Source organism: Corylus avellana, chromosome 5 (assembly GCF_965113065.1).
Source record: "Corylus avellana chromosome 5, dhCorAvel1.hap1.2, whole genome shotgun sequence".
Lineage (NCBI taxonomy): Eukaryota > Viridiplantae > Streptophyta > Magnoliopsida > Fagales > Betulaceae > Corylus > Corylus avellana.
The window spans coordinates 17,580,525-17,594,815 of NC_142494.1; the positions used below are offsets into that span (position 1 = coordinate 17,580,525).

The 14,291-nt window shown below is 32.5% G+C and overlaps 1 protein-coding gene across 1 annotated transcript; it reads right to left on the bottom strand.

Moving 5' to 3' along the window:
• Window positions 1–2,263: 2,263 nt before the first annotated feature.
• LOC132180269 (transcription repressor KAN1-like) lies at window positions 2,264–8,324 on the bottom strand. Its single transcript, XM_059593021.2, has 5 exons — window positions 8,146–8,324; window positions 7,887–7,963; window positions 5,531–5,652; window positions 4,778–4,847; window positions 2,264–2,520 (listed from the first exon to the last, which is right to left on the bottom strand). The coding sequence occupies exons 1-5, from the start codon at window positions 8,300–8,302 to the stop codon at window positions 2,287–2,289; spliced, it is 660 nt and encodes a 219-aa protein (XP_059449004.2). The 5' UTR covers window positions 8,303–8,324; the 3' UTR covers window positions 2,264–2,286.
• Between the last annotated feature and the right edge of the window lie 5,967 nt (window positions 8,325–14,291).

The window sequence follows — 14,291 nt, forward strand, 5'->3', positions numbered from 1 at the left end:
TATTTTCCTCATAAATGGAATTTTATTCCATTTCACCCATCTAAATCCATCAATTTCTACAGAGACATTTTACTCCAAACAGCATCAATTACCAAAGATTCTGTCCCAGACAAATATAATCCAGAACAAAAAAGAATAATCTTTGATAAAATGTATATCACAAAGATCATTTCAGCAAAAGAATGGGGTCACCCAGCTAATCTCAAAGTCCTGCAGGGCCACCAAGTTCAATACAGCTACTATGATTACATTGAAGCATGGTCAAAAGTACTTCTTTATCAAAACAATAATAACAGTCATTCCTGGTATCTTTGTTTTGATAACAATTTCAACAGTCAACTCCCTATTTGGTTCAACAGATGGTGGCAAAGTCATGGGATGATTCCCGAGATTTTACCCCCAGAACTTGCAGATGCATTACAGCAATTCTCTACAGCCTACAGAGTTAATGAAGCAGAAAGTCAATTTCCTTCCTTGCTCCATATGGCAAAGAAATATAAAATCTCATGGCTCTTCAAATGGGATTATGCCATTGATCAAGGAATTTGCAGAAGAAACAGATATGTCCGCTGGTGGGACAAATACAACATTCAAAAAATACTTTCATCAATACAGAGAGAATTTCCTTCATTCACCACTCAAAGCCAATTCTTGGCAAGCAAATCACATCTACAGATAGAAATTGCAGCAGCCATGGCCCAGATCCAATGTAAAGAAGACCTCAAAGACCTTTGCAGAAGCCTTCTCCTTAAAGATGAAGGCATTGAAGAACAAGGAGAACAAAGCCCAGCTTCGTCCTCCTCTTCAACAAACCAAGTACAGCCCATTTACCAGGAAGCCCAAGACCCCTATGATCTTGGTGAAGATTAAGACTTCAAGAAGTCCAAATACAGCAATCACTGTTCCAAAATACAACAAACACTGTTCCCAAATATAGCACTGTTCATGTCACTGTTTTGGCGGTCATTATTGTTTGGCGGCCATTACTGTTCAACACTATTCATACCACTGTTCACATACTGTTCATGTCGGCAGCTACTGTTCATAGCACTATTCATCCGACAGATCACTGTTCATCTACAGTATTCAGCTTTTAATTTTTATTTAAAGCCCCTTCAGCTCTTGTATACGGGGCTCGGGTTCTTCTGAACTTAATTCTCTTTTCTTTTCTCCCTCTCTGATCATCTGTGAAATCTCACAATATGTATGTCAGAGTTTCATCTATGTATTACAGAATGTTTCATTCAATGAAAGCTTCTTCAAGCTAATTTTACAGCATCATATTTTCGTAAGTCTTTCTTTTCATATATCTTATTTTCATTATGTATATTCTTGAATATATGCTTCCAATTGAAGTAGATTCAACATTTCATATTCATATTTATGTTTATATCTTTGTGTATCCTTCTAGATATTCTGTTCATATTCAGCTTAGAATCTTATCTGCAGTCTCTGTTTAAATTTATCATTATGTCTTCAATCCTTTCGCTTATGTCAACTCGTTCTGCGAGTCCCCTCTTGGTATATATATATATCGGTTAATGGTTAGCAGTTAGTGATTTTAAAAAAATCTAAAATCACTAACTGTAACCGCTTAAACAGCTAACGATTTTTCCTGACTATCTTAAAAAACAGTTAACAGTTAGCGGGGTTGATTATCCATATTTTTTATGAGGTGCTCATCTCTGAAAAAGTCTTGCACAAAGTTGATGACATCCTCTTTGACTATGTGCCAATACTGTTTGTAGAAGAGACCAGTCATATCCTCAATCAAACTTTTTTGAATAGAGTCCTCCTCTCTGCAGTTGTGCCAAGTGAATTCTCTCCCATGTCTCACATCATCTCAAATCTACTTAGCAAATGGCGATCTCCAAGCTGTCCATTCAAGCCAGCCACCTACTCTCTTATTAAGCTTCCTAATCATGTTGAAATTCAAACATTTTAGACAATATTTTCTCAAAGAGGAGTGCTACGATCTCTCTAGGTGTTCTTTTTATTGTTTTCGAAAAAAAAAAAAAAAAAAAAAAAAAAAATTGTTTTTTTTTTAAAAAAACAATATCCACGTAAGATCAGGAGAACACCAGAAGAAACTGTAGCATTTCTCTTTCTCAAATTAGCGATCTTCACTTATAGTTTAGATATAGTAGCAACAAAAAAACTTTAATACCTTAAAAAAAGCCATATTTTAATTTGTATATATTAACAGTCTAATTCTTATTAACATATTAAAAGGATAAATATAATAATAAACAAGTGTGACATATTTAATCCTTGTAGAGATCGAATTCATATGGTTAGGTCCAAGTTTATGTTATTGGTCCCAGGAGAGTGGAAATTGGGAATGTTTACGAATTCATCAAAGGAACATGACTCAGGAACATCATCGTCAACTGAAGGCCACAACTCTCTCTCTACACTATGTACCATTGGAGGTGCAGAGGATAGTGAGAGCTCATGAACTTCATTTGTGTCTTCTTCTTCTTCATCGGAGGTCCTACTAAGCCAGCATGTGCTTGTGTTCTGCATGAAAAATCTTGATTAATTACTCAATACGAAAAAAAGCAAGTTATGAAGTTCATAACATATAAGGGTGGGGCCGGACCGGACAAGGATCTTTTTTCCATTTCAAGTGAAATTGAGATAAACCATTTAACGGTCTACATGATACCATGTTATTTAAAATTTTTAGTGACGTAGTGACAAATTCATCATCTAGCACTATGTGCACTGCTAGATCTGTGAAATTAAATCTCTATTTTCAGTGTAATTGAGAGAATCCTATTTCGACTACGACTTGCCTCCCAACAAAGAAAGTTATGTTCTCTTTGAGTCTATTCATTTTAATCAAGTAAAATTTTGACACATTTTAAGTGTATATAATACTGCCATTAGTACTATTAACCTTACCTTAATAATCTAACATCTTCTATAAAATGTTTTTCCAAGGAAATACTTTGTTCTACTTAATTTATTGATTGTAGAATCAAATTACTCAAAAATAAAATAGCCATTATAATTGTAATTAATACCCTAAATAATTAAAACAAAAGGCAAGAAAAATAAAAAATTGAGACAAACTTAAAATTTAGGAAAAATTAACATTCCTCATTCGAACAATGAGGATTTCGTTTGAACAAGACAATGCTACTCATTCAAATTAAGGAGCTTGCCACGCCACCGTCAAACCACGTTAATTTGATGCGACGTAATGCCACATGTCAAGCGAGATGCCACGTCATATGCCACATTAGCATCAAATGCCACGTATCACAACAGAATTGCGTTGGGTGCCACATGTCATATATATACGCTAGCTAGAAGATTTATTAGTAATTAATAAATAATCTCATTCAAATGTTCAAACGAGATTGCAACTCATTTGAACGAGCTAACGTGTCAGACATGTACCACTTTGACAACTCAATGCCACTCGTCAAAAATTTGCCTCGTCAACACCATGTGTCGAAACTGCTTACTAGCGAAGTAGTAACACATTCTTGTTTGAATGAGCCAAAAATTTTCCCTATAAATAGGGCAGCTCTGATTTCATAATTTTCATAAGTTTCTCCACATAAGTCTTTTTCCCATTTTATTTTTGAAAAGGGAAAGAGAAATAAATTATATCTGATGAACATGTTATAAGATGTCACTTATCTTTTCTCCCATTCTAATTTAGAAATTTAACTAGTTGTCCCATTTTTTTTGAATAATTAAAAATGTGTTTATTAGTGCCAAAAAATCGTAGTCTAGCGTGAACGTAATAAACCTCGGACTATTTGCAAGGGTTATGAGGGTTGCTCGGCCACCTTGAGACCGGTGATATAGGGTGGTTTTGGCCACCCCCAGTTTACAAGTTGAGGGTGGTTGAACCACACCAAGGGTCATGGGGGTGGTTGACGAACCCCAGACCGAGCATAGGGGGTGGTTTCGGCCACCCCATTTTGTAAGTTGGGTTGACCAAACCACTCCCAAGGCCTAATTGTCCTTTGATTCGACTACTTCCATTTTGACCAGTTGAATATATATATACACATAGGAAAATGCTATGTGTTCTTCTAATGTTTTCCTGATATCCTCCCAATTGTGATGTGGCTTTTAAAATCACCAATAGATTAAAAGTCAATAATGATAATCTTAAATTTAACGATGATTTTAAAAGTCACATCACAGTTGGGAGGACACCAGGAGAACACTAGAAGAATACCTAGCATTTCTCATATATATATTGGATCTCGGTTAAAAAAATGAACAAAATTTGGATGGAATAATGTGCAAGTCAGTATTTAGGCTTACAATGATTAAGTACCACATGTGATACTTTTTAAAATTGAAGTCGTAGCCATTTGATTTAAGCCCTTACTACATTTACTAATATTGGCATTTAACCCTAAAATTAATAGGTTGGATACTCGCATTGATATCTTGTGTTTTGTTTATGAGTTTTAGATTATTAGAACTCCTTAATTGATGCATGCACAGCTTTTTTATTCTTCACTCCTTTCCATGATATTGTCTTCCAAGTTCTTGAATTATTAAGCACTATAAACTTGTGGAATTAAAAACAAAAACCATGGCCATTCTTGAGGATTTAAGAGCTAGCTGTGTTGAATGATATTTTCTGATCCATTAAAAATGAAATGATTCTATATATACTCATTATCTCAATCGTATTCATTCCTCTCTCTCTCTCTCTTTCTGCATGTATTTGTGCACACGCATGCAATGCATTATGTCATGATTTAAAGGACAAAAAATAGAGCTAACTAGCGTACGGTACCTGATGCTTATAAGTTTCTTCTAATATTGGTCGTGGAAGCCCATCGCCATCTTCACGTCCAAAATCCTCCCTGTCATATTCCCATTTTCTCTAGTGTCAGTAGATCATGAGTAATGAAACATCATATATAATTCAGACACAAGACTAGGATTTTCCTAATTGGTACATTTTATGTAAACTGTCCGTTGGGATTCTCATAGATCAAGGTAATTGGTCAAGCATTAATGGGACAAAAAATAATATCTCCATTAAAATAAGTTTATTAAACTTCTCAATCAATAATTGGTAGTATGTCACTATCTTTTGCGGCCCCTGGAATAGACCAAATCTATTCTCCAGAAACATTTATGTTCTTTATCCTTTCGTGGGACAGAAATGGTAAACACATTTAACAGAACAATTAAATTCCTTTTATTTTTTGTATTATATTCTATTAATTGGCTACAAATTATAATATACGAAATGCACATTGACTCTAAAATAATAAAAGAATCCATTTTAATTGTGAGTTGAAAAACCTGCAGGTAGAATTTCAAAGCTAAACAATAAGAAATTAACTAAGTTATATATGTGCGAGAAAAACCTGCATGCAATTAACGTTGTGATGAGGCAAGTTTTACACTATATATATGGACAGTAATAAAAACTAGACCATCATGATCTCCAAATATGACACAGCAGTTTCAAAAGATGTTCTTGAGATATTAAATGTTAAAAGAGATGTATGAGTGATGAACGTCGTCATTTACGTACCTCTCATGAGGAGGGTGAATGGAGAAGGAGCTTTCTTTAAAATGTGCTCTTTTTGGACGAAAATGCTTCATTTGCATGAGTATAGTACTCATGTTGCTACCATCCCTCATGCTTCTATACATCTAAATGGTACCACAATTCATTGAGGGAAAGATTATTGTTAAAAAAACAAGAAGTATTAAGAAAGAAAAAGAAAATACCAAAACATAAGGATTCATGTATATGGTCTAATAATATACATTAATTACACAGTTTAGCAACTTACACCCTTGCATGATGAACGGTTCTACTAGGGGCGGAACAAGGATTTTTTACTTGAAGGACGTAAATAAATAAAATTATAGATGTATATAATCTCTCTATGTTTGTGTGGGAGGTCAGAACCTAGGAAAATAAATAAGCCCATATATATATATATATAATCTCTTAATGTGTGTGCATGCGTTTATGTAAACTAAAAACAAACTAAGCCTTAAATTTAATTTTATATTAAATTATACTGTACTTACGTTTCTTTAAAAGTCAAGTTTATGGGTGTTTTGCTTCCAAACCGAGAGCGTGTTCAACACGCTTCCCAAGTTTAAAATTAAAAAGATTTGACATAAGAGTAGGCATGTCATATGGGTAGTGAAAAATTAAATGTTAATAAAATAATTAATGAGTTAATTTATCAAATATTTACGTTTGTTGTTGGGAGAGTTAGAATCCCTCAAACTACATACTCTAAAGTAAGAAGGCCTAGGATAACTCGATTAATACCTACCGAAATTCTATTCTTTTGTTAATTTTTCATCACACGTTACATAGGCACATAACACAATATTCATTATTTTCGAAATAACTCTCCTCCGACGCCACATTAGATCCTATGAGTGAATATGATGGTGGGATTCACCATTCATGTGAGAGAGGTGAATGTATTTCTAGACTATATATATATATATATATATATATATATATATATATATATATATATATATGACATAAATTTCCTAGAAAACCGGTTGTATATAGGAACTCTTATAACCAGCTTCAAAAAAGTTGCACATGTTCCTTAAAAAGTGAAAAATACATGTTTTTTTAGAATTCTGTCCATATATCTATTATTAGTTAAAGAAGTCAACCCATAAAATTAATACTAATTTATGAAGTTTAAAATCCAACTCCTCGCAAAGTAATACTTAATTAAGACTGAAACCATAGTCAAGTGCTCGATCAATATTGCACGCAAGACACCACATGAGAGAGAGCATTAAAATAAGTAAGATTTCTAAAACTCTGTCGTATAGAAAACTATATAAATTTTGATTATTGAGAGAAAATCATGCTCTTAATTTATAATTTGTGTAGAAGACAAAGTTGACCTTGGATTTTCTAATTATTTATTTTCTTATACTTATTTCTGAATTCATAACCACACAATATGATAACCTGTTTAATTATTATATCTAATAAGCTGGATTAATTCAGCAGTCAACCAGTATGCGGTCATATATAACAGATATAAATAATCTTGATGCTTGCAACAATAAAAATAACAATAATACTAAATAAGTAATACTAGTTATAGTATTTAGAACTTGATTAATTAATAGGGACCAATTGGAAGTGTGTGGCCTCTTGGGTAATTTGCAGCTTAACTAGCTATGGCTAGCTAGCTGCAGGTCCAGTTTGTTTCCAAGGTAGTGCCATAACTTTTAAGCCACTCTATATTTAATTAAATGCTGCCTGATAAATATATTTATATAAATAGTCTACCCTAAAGAATGGCTAGTCTTTTTCTTTTTCTGGAATTATTTATCAGATAATAGGATGGAATAAAAATCTCCATTTTATGGTTAGAATTTAAAGTTGATGCATTTAAAGATGTATATAATGTCAACATTAATTAACAACACACATTTTAAATCTTAACCCAAAAATATTTCAAATGAAATAGAGATAATCATTGTCCATTCAAAGATTGGGAAAGATGGCTATTTCTCTTTGTAATTGAAGTTCATCAATATATATATAACAAAGGTAACATATCACTATATATATTTTGGTTACATTTAAGATCATAGATTAATCTTTTTTATTTTTGGGTTTCTGTTAAAATGAGAGAATTTTTTTATAATCAAAGTCATTACTGTGGTCAACCTCTTCAAGGATTATTATTATTAGACATAAAATTTGCAGTCAGGCCCTGAACCTGTGCTATAATATATATCTTGTCTTCCCAATTGAGAGTTTTATACATAATCCATTCAAGCTAGCTTCTCAGTATATATTAATAATAAACAAGAAACTCTTGGTGATTTTTGTAAGTTTTTCTGGTGAATGAATTTGAGAATTGAAGTATATGTATATATACCTGAAGATGGCTTTTGATGTGAGAAATCTTGAGTTCTTTAATACTCATCGTCTGCAGAATGCGCTTTGGAGTTGCTTCTATACAAAACACCAAGAATTAATGCAAAGCATCCATGCATATATGTCATGAGAAAACATGTTCTAGCTAGCTCCTCCTTAATTGGTATTAATGTTTCAGAAACCTTAATTTTTTCGTCATCATCATCATCATCATGCTAGCTAGCTCTGAAGAAATTCTAAAAAAAAAAAGCAAAACATACTCTGTTTTCCACCAAGGCTTTCAACTGCTTGAACAAAGAGTTCATGAAGCTCCGGCGTCCACCGCAAACGTGGAAGTTGAGATTTGTTGTATTGCCTTACTCCGATTCTCTCTGAATTTTTCATACTTTTCTGCTCATGAGAAATTAAGAAGCTCATTGCAAGATAATGGGGATAGATCTCTCTAGCTCTAATACTAGCTATAAGAGCAGCACCCACAGGATTTGTATTGAGTCTATGACCCTTGACTTTCACAAGTACATATATATATATATACATACATTTTTTTATTATTTTTTTTTATTATAATTATAATTATATTAAATATTTGATGGTCAGGCCAAACATTAATTCTGTAATATCCTATTGCACAAGAAAAATAGATATCTTTATTATTACTTTTGAATATTTCTTGGTTAGACGTTTTCCTTGTAATTAATTAGCAGAAATTAATTATTTGATTTTTTTATTATTATTATTTGTATGACCAACCGGCGTTATTAATTAATGTGCTATCAACTTTAAGAAATAGGTTAGATGATGTAATCATCTCCTAATGACGAAATCAACTCAAGAAAACCCTTAATAATACCGTACCTATTAGCTATTTCTTTTATATTTATACTTATATATATAAAGAAATTAAGGGTAATTTTTCGGCATATCGAGAAAGTCAAGATAAGAAACTGCTCAATTATGAATCTAATTGGTGGAAGGAGTTCCACAAAGTCAAGAACACTGACGCAATTATGCATCTTTTTAAACATTTGGCAACAAATATATTATTTTGTATGAGAATTTTTTTAAAAAAAAAATGTTCATTAATTCATGAATAATATTATTATATGTGTACCTTGTGCTTTCATACTAATTATTCGTTAGAATTTGTTCAAAAAAAAAAAAAAACATATTATTCATTAGAAAAAACTTTGTGATAAAACTAGAAGCCGACCTTATTATTTACCATTATATATATAAAGAGAGAGACTAATGCTAGAAATTAGATTTGATCCCACAATTATCCCACAAATATTAACGTAATAGTCCCAACCAATTATTTGATTAATCATTCTTAAAAAATTTAATGGTTGGTTGGAATTACCATATTAACATTTTGACACAATTATAGGATAAAAATGCATAGTTTTTAGCATTACTAAAAAAAAAATATAAGAGAGAGAGAGAGAGAGAGAGAGAATAGTGCTAGAAACTGCATTTTATCTTGCAATTATCCCATAAATACTGACGTACATAATAGGCTCAATCAACTATTGGATTACTCATTGTTAAAAAAATCAACGGTTGCTTGGAATTGCCACATTGAGATAATTAATATTGTAGAATAAAAATGAGTAACTTCTACCATTACTAAAATAATAATAAAAAAAAATCAAGAGTTGATTAAAACTTCCACGCCAGTTAGCATTTGAGATACAAATATTATAGTATATAAATATAAATCACTATCGAAAAATAAAAAATAAAAATATATACATTGGAATTTGATATATTGATGATGAGAATGATTAAAAACAAGTAGAAGGCAAGTCATGTGCAGAAAACCTAGGAAATGCATCTTTGCATTGATGTTTAATTAATTAATTAATTGGGAAGAAAGAGGCAGAAAATGGCAAAAGCAAAGAACAAGTAAGTCAAGCTGAGAATTTTTTTTTTTTAAGAAAAAAAAAAGAATCCCAATCAATACTTCCATGTCAATAAAAGACGGTGCCTACTTTTGGACCCCTCTTTTATGCTGCCGTGTTCAACACTCCAACTCCCTCCAAATTCAACGTGCGAGAAAACCAATATGAAACCCTAGCAAATTTCTTCAAACGATGCATGTGTGTAGTACCACTAGCTACACATATAGGTAGCCGGGCACTTTCCAGTGCATCCGCGTGCACGGTAAGTTAATGGGGCCATGGCTCTCATCCAATGGCATGGCTCGATCAGCTCTGAGGGTCCCACTTCCATGCACGTAGGTGAGGAAAAAGAATATTTCGTGATCCTCGTTCCTTGTGAAAGCGACAAAGATAATGTTCAATATTTACGCTAAACGACATTGATGATCATGCTGATGCGGATGCCACTGATTAATTGGGTATTATCTAGTACTATACGACAAGGCTACTAGCTAATAATTATCTCAGTCAAATCGAATTTTTGAATCTCTTGATCATTCTATCTTACTCGTATTCCTGCAATTATTGACAGGAAATGTCTGCGATCCTTCTTGTTCGTGCCCATATATTAATATTCTTGTTCTTGGGGGACTTTTCTTCAAGAAAAAGAAGAAAAAAATATGGAGGAAAATTTTCATCCATGGGTCCCACTTTCATTAACTAAGCCAAGATATGTATTTTGAATAAGAATCCTCTAGAATCTTAAGGTCATTTCATGGTGGTCCGAGGGGTATTTTTTTTTTTTTTTTTTAACATTCATTCCATTAAGAACAAAGTGTCTACAGTATAACCCCTCAAGAGGACTGGGAGGAAATAAAAAGTGGATCTTTATCATTACAAATTGGGGTGAAAAGAAGAGGGAAAAATAGGTGGAAATACAGTCTTAGTGAACTCTTGCTGCAATTCAATATGTCATATAATAGACGCAGAAGTTAACACTTTTGTTAATTTTCCTGGCCTTCCAAGAATAGGAGGCTGGAATAATGGACAAAGAATCTGCTATGACTTTTTCAATGTGCCAATCTTGTGTGATTGATGGAACTTGTAAAGCTGTGATGACAATTAAAGAGTCCCCTTCAATGGTGAAGTTTTTGAGCTGCAAAGATACTGCTAGAGAGGCAACTAGGAGGACTGCTAGAGCTTCACCGAAATTGAGATCACATGCATGGAGGGCTGATCTAGGAACAAGCTTTGATGATAATCCATGTGTGATCTCTGCAAGCTGCAGCTTGTGCTGAGAATTGGTCTATGATAGCTGTGTCAAAATTTATCTTGAAATAACCTTTAATATATAAGAGGAGACCAAGATTCTATCACCGGGTCATAAGAGGATTTCCAGGCTGCTGCATGCTGGTCAAAGTTCTTAAAATATAACACCATTATACTACATATGAGATGCAATTAATTAAAGAAAAATTAAAAATATTGAAGTGATAATGTGGTAGAATCCGAATGGTAGTTTATTCAAAATTACGAAGAAACAAATTGCTCAGCTATTACAATATCTCTAATGATCAGCTTCCATGTTGGTGCTCCTCTACAAACCATGTATAAACGGAGAGTATTGAGTACAATCTTCGCATAAATCGACTGCTTTGCTATGGTGGGAAAATTCACTTCCAAAAACTATTGTATTTCTTCGCAACCATAATGCCATCATTTCAAAATCCTCTTCATCCAATCTCTCTATAAGTCCTTCTAAAATGCATAAAAGTCATCTTCTTCATTAGTGTACTTTTGAATCCTTTTACTTTACGTCCAAGTATATATATATCTATGGAAGACGGGCATCGTACGATAAAAATATGGCTTTGCAATAATTTTCATTAGTCGATAGTAAACTATTGCAAACCTTCCATAAAAACCTCTTAATTAGCACCCCTCAAACTCTAACTCTAGATCTAATCCCCCAAATTCTCTTCCACGTGTTACTCATGTGTATTTCGAGCACTTGAACTTCCTCCTCTTCTCAGCATATATGGTCGGTCATCTTTTAATTTAATAAAAAAAAAAACGGCTGTAAAATGATTTTAAAATATCCATCGTGAAGTTAGCCTAAAAAGCTAGAGGGGCCAGGCATAAACATTCCTCCAAAAAAAAAAAAAAAAATTGGCATAAACAAAACAGAAAAGAATTTATTTTGGATCTAAACAGGATATACTTGCAAAATTTGGAAGAATATGGTCTTAAAAGGGAAAAGTTAATGAGAACACTCGTCTGGGTGAAAAGTTTTCCATGGAAATCCGGCAGCCAAACAGAAGAAACTTGCAGGAGGGAAATAACTTTCTAGTCATATTTTACCATGAAAAAAGTAATAAAGTAATGATGCACGACAGAGACCAATGTTTTTCTTCGTAATATTATTAATATGATCCCACATGCTTGGACTTTTCTCACGCCGTAAAGTATATCCTACCCAACTCAACCTTCCATATTACCTAACCTTTTACAAACTACAACAGTTCTGGTCATGAGAACCATGTTGTCTTTTTCTGCTGCCTCATGATGATCATGATAATTGATGATTGATGAGAATGTGTCTTGTTCTTGAAAGAATTAATGCGTGCACCCAACTTCTATCTTCAAGGATTGAATCCTCATTTCTTTCCTGGAAAATATGTTAATTTTAAGATTTTTTTTCTGCCCCATGATGATGATTTATGAGAATTAATGTCATCTTCTTCACATAGAGAGAATCATATATTTGAATTATAAGACTCTTTATCTCTCTTTTCATTTCTTTTCAACGGGAGAACATCTTCGTTTACTATAATTAATTCAATATTATCCAGTTCATTTGAACTAGAGACGATCTTGTTCCAATCATGTAGTTATTCCAAATGTTGACATAATTTGTTGAAATTAATGAATCCTTTTGACGAAATGGATTCCAACCATCTTTTGATTATCACTTGGGATCCAGGCTGGACTAAAATCTAAAGGGCTCGTGCATCTAGAAGGTTTGTCAACAAGAGGTGTAGAATATTGAAGCAAAAAGAAATGAGTAAATGGGAACAAACGTACAAGCCATAACGACATTTACTTTTCTTAAAGAAGAAGAAAAAAACAAAACAAAAAACAAATGCAATGTGCACATGTTTATGAGGAAAATGTCACTTTTCCTGTGCAATATTCGATTCTCATATGATCAAGGAACATGCCCATTTCAATACAATCGGATAAAAATGAAGTAGTGATCCAAAAGGAAAATAAACTAAAGGCTTTTTCAGGCTTAATTAATGGATTGCTGGATGATTGAGATAAGCTTCATGTACCACTGGAGTCTGGAAGTGAGAGAAAGAGAAAAGGGAGAAGTTAGTACGGTTGCCCAAGTTGTGCAATTCCCACAACAAAATATCTTGTTTACTTATGGAATCTAATATTAGTTTTAAATTACTACTTATCTCAAAAGGTTAAACTAATATGAAATAGTTAATTTAATCATCTAATTTATATTTTGACATGCATTTTTCCTCACATGTGGGCTTAAACTTGTCCTTATTTAGTGAGGTCCAATACGTAAAATATTTTAATTAAAATTAAATCTCTCTTAATTGGTGAGGCTAACCAGTTTGGAGAAAATTTCATCCAACCTACTGTAATAAGTGACAAGTGTTATCACTCACATTTTTTTTTTTTTTTTTTTAAATAATTTAAGTGTCATTTATTGTCATTCCACTAATCTATTAACCTAAATATTAATTTTTGAGAGATCTAAATATGTTGAATGACACTTGTCACATATTAAAGTAGGTTGATGGAAATTATTTGTGTTCTATATAAAATATTTTAATCGAAATGAGAAGCAAATGACGGGACATATTTCTTCAGCAACAACTTGAATTATAAAAGGTCAAAGTAGCCTGGAGCTAGAATTAATTTGTGCGTTCCAAAGGAGGAGGGTGGTCTTTGTAAGAAAATTTCCAATAAAGTATGCCTCATATGCCACATGTTACTTAGAGTAGTTTAATTAAATATAAGCTAAAATAGTGTTTAGTAATTTATTCCAAATAAGAAATTATTTGTATGAATCTTAATTAAAATCAAATTCTTATTTTTTATGAGGAGTAATGCTAAGTACCATCTTTTATCCTCATAAAGCTGATGTGACTTTCAAAATTACTATTAGATCAAAATTCAAGTATGATTTATCTAAAATTTAATGGTGATTTTGAAAATCACATTACCTTTAGGAAGATTTTAGGAAGATAAAAAAATGGTACATAGCATTACTCTTTGATGAGAGGAGTAGTTAAAGTAAAAATATAATTGAGAGTCCCTAGCTTAATTAGCCTATAAACGAAGAGCATGGTGTATTCCATAATCTATAAAGCATTATTGGGCATAGGTCTCTCCTAAAAAATTTCTATAGGTTTCTGCTACTAATGTATTTTTATTTTGCTTGAACAAATATGATCGGAAGTAATTTGTAAGTTTTTCCGCTACATATATTAGTTTATTTTATT

Excerpts from the sequence above, each read along its gene's own strand:
- LOC132180269 (XM_059593021.2), bottom strand. The coding sequence starts at position 8,302 with ATGAGCTTCTTAATTTCTCATGAGCAGAAAAGTATGAAAAATTCAGAG. Across the intron at positions 7,964-8,145 it reads AAGCCTTGGTGGAAAACAGA|AAGCAACTCCAAAGCGCATT; the intron begins GTATGTTTTGCT and ends TGTTTTGTATAG. Across the intron at positions 5,653-7,886 it reads ACATCAAAAGCCATCTTCAG|ATGTATAGAAGCATGAGGGA; the intron begins GTATATATACAT and ends GGTACCATTTAG.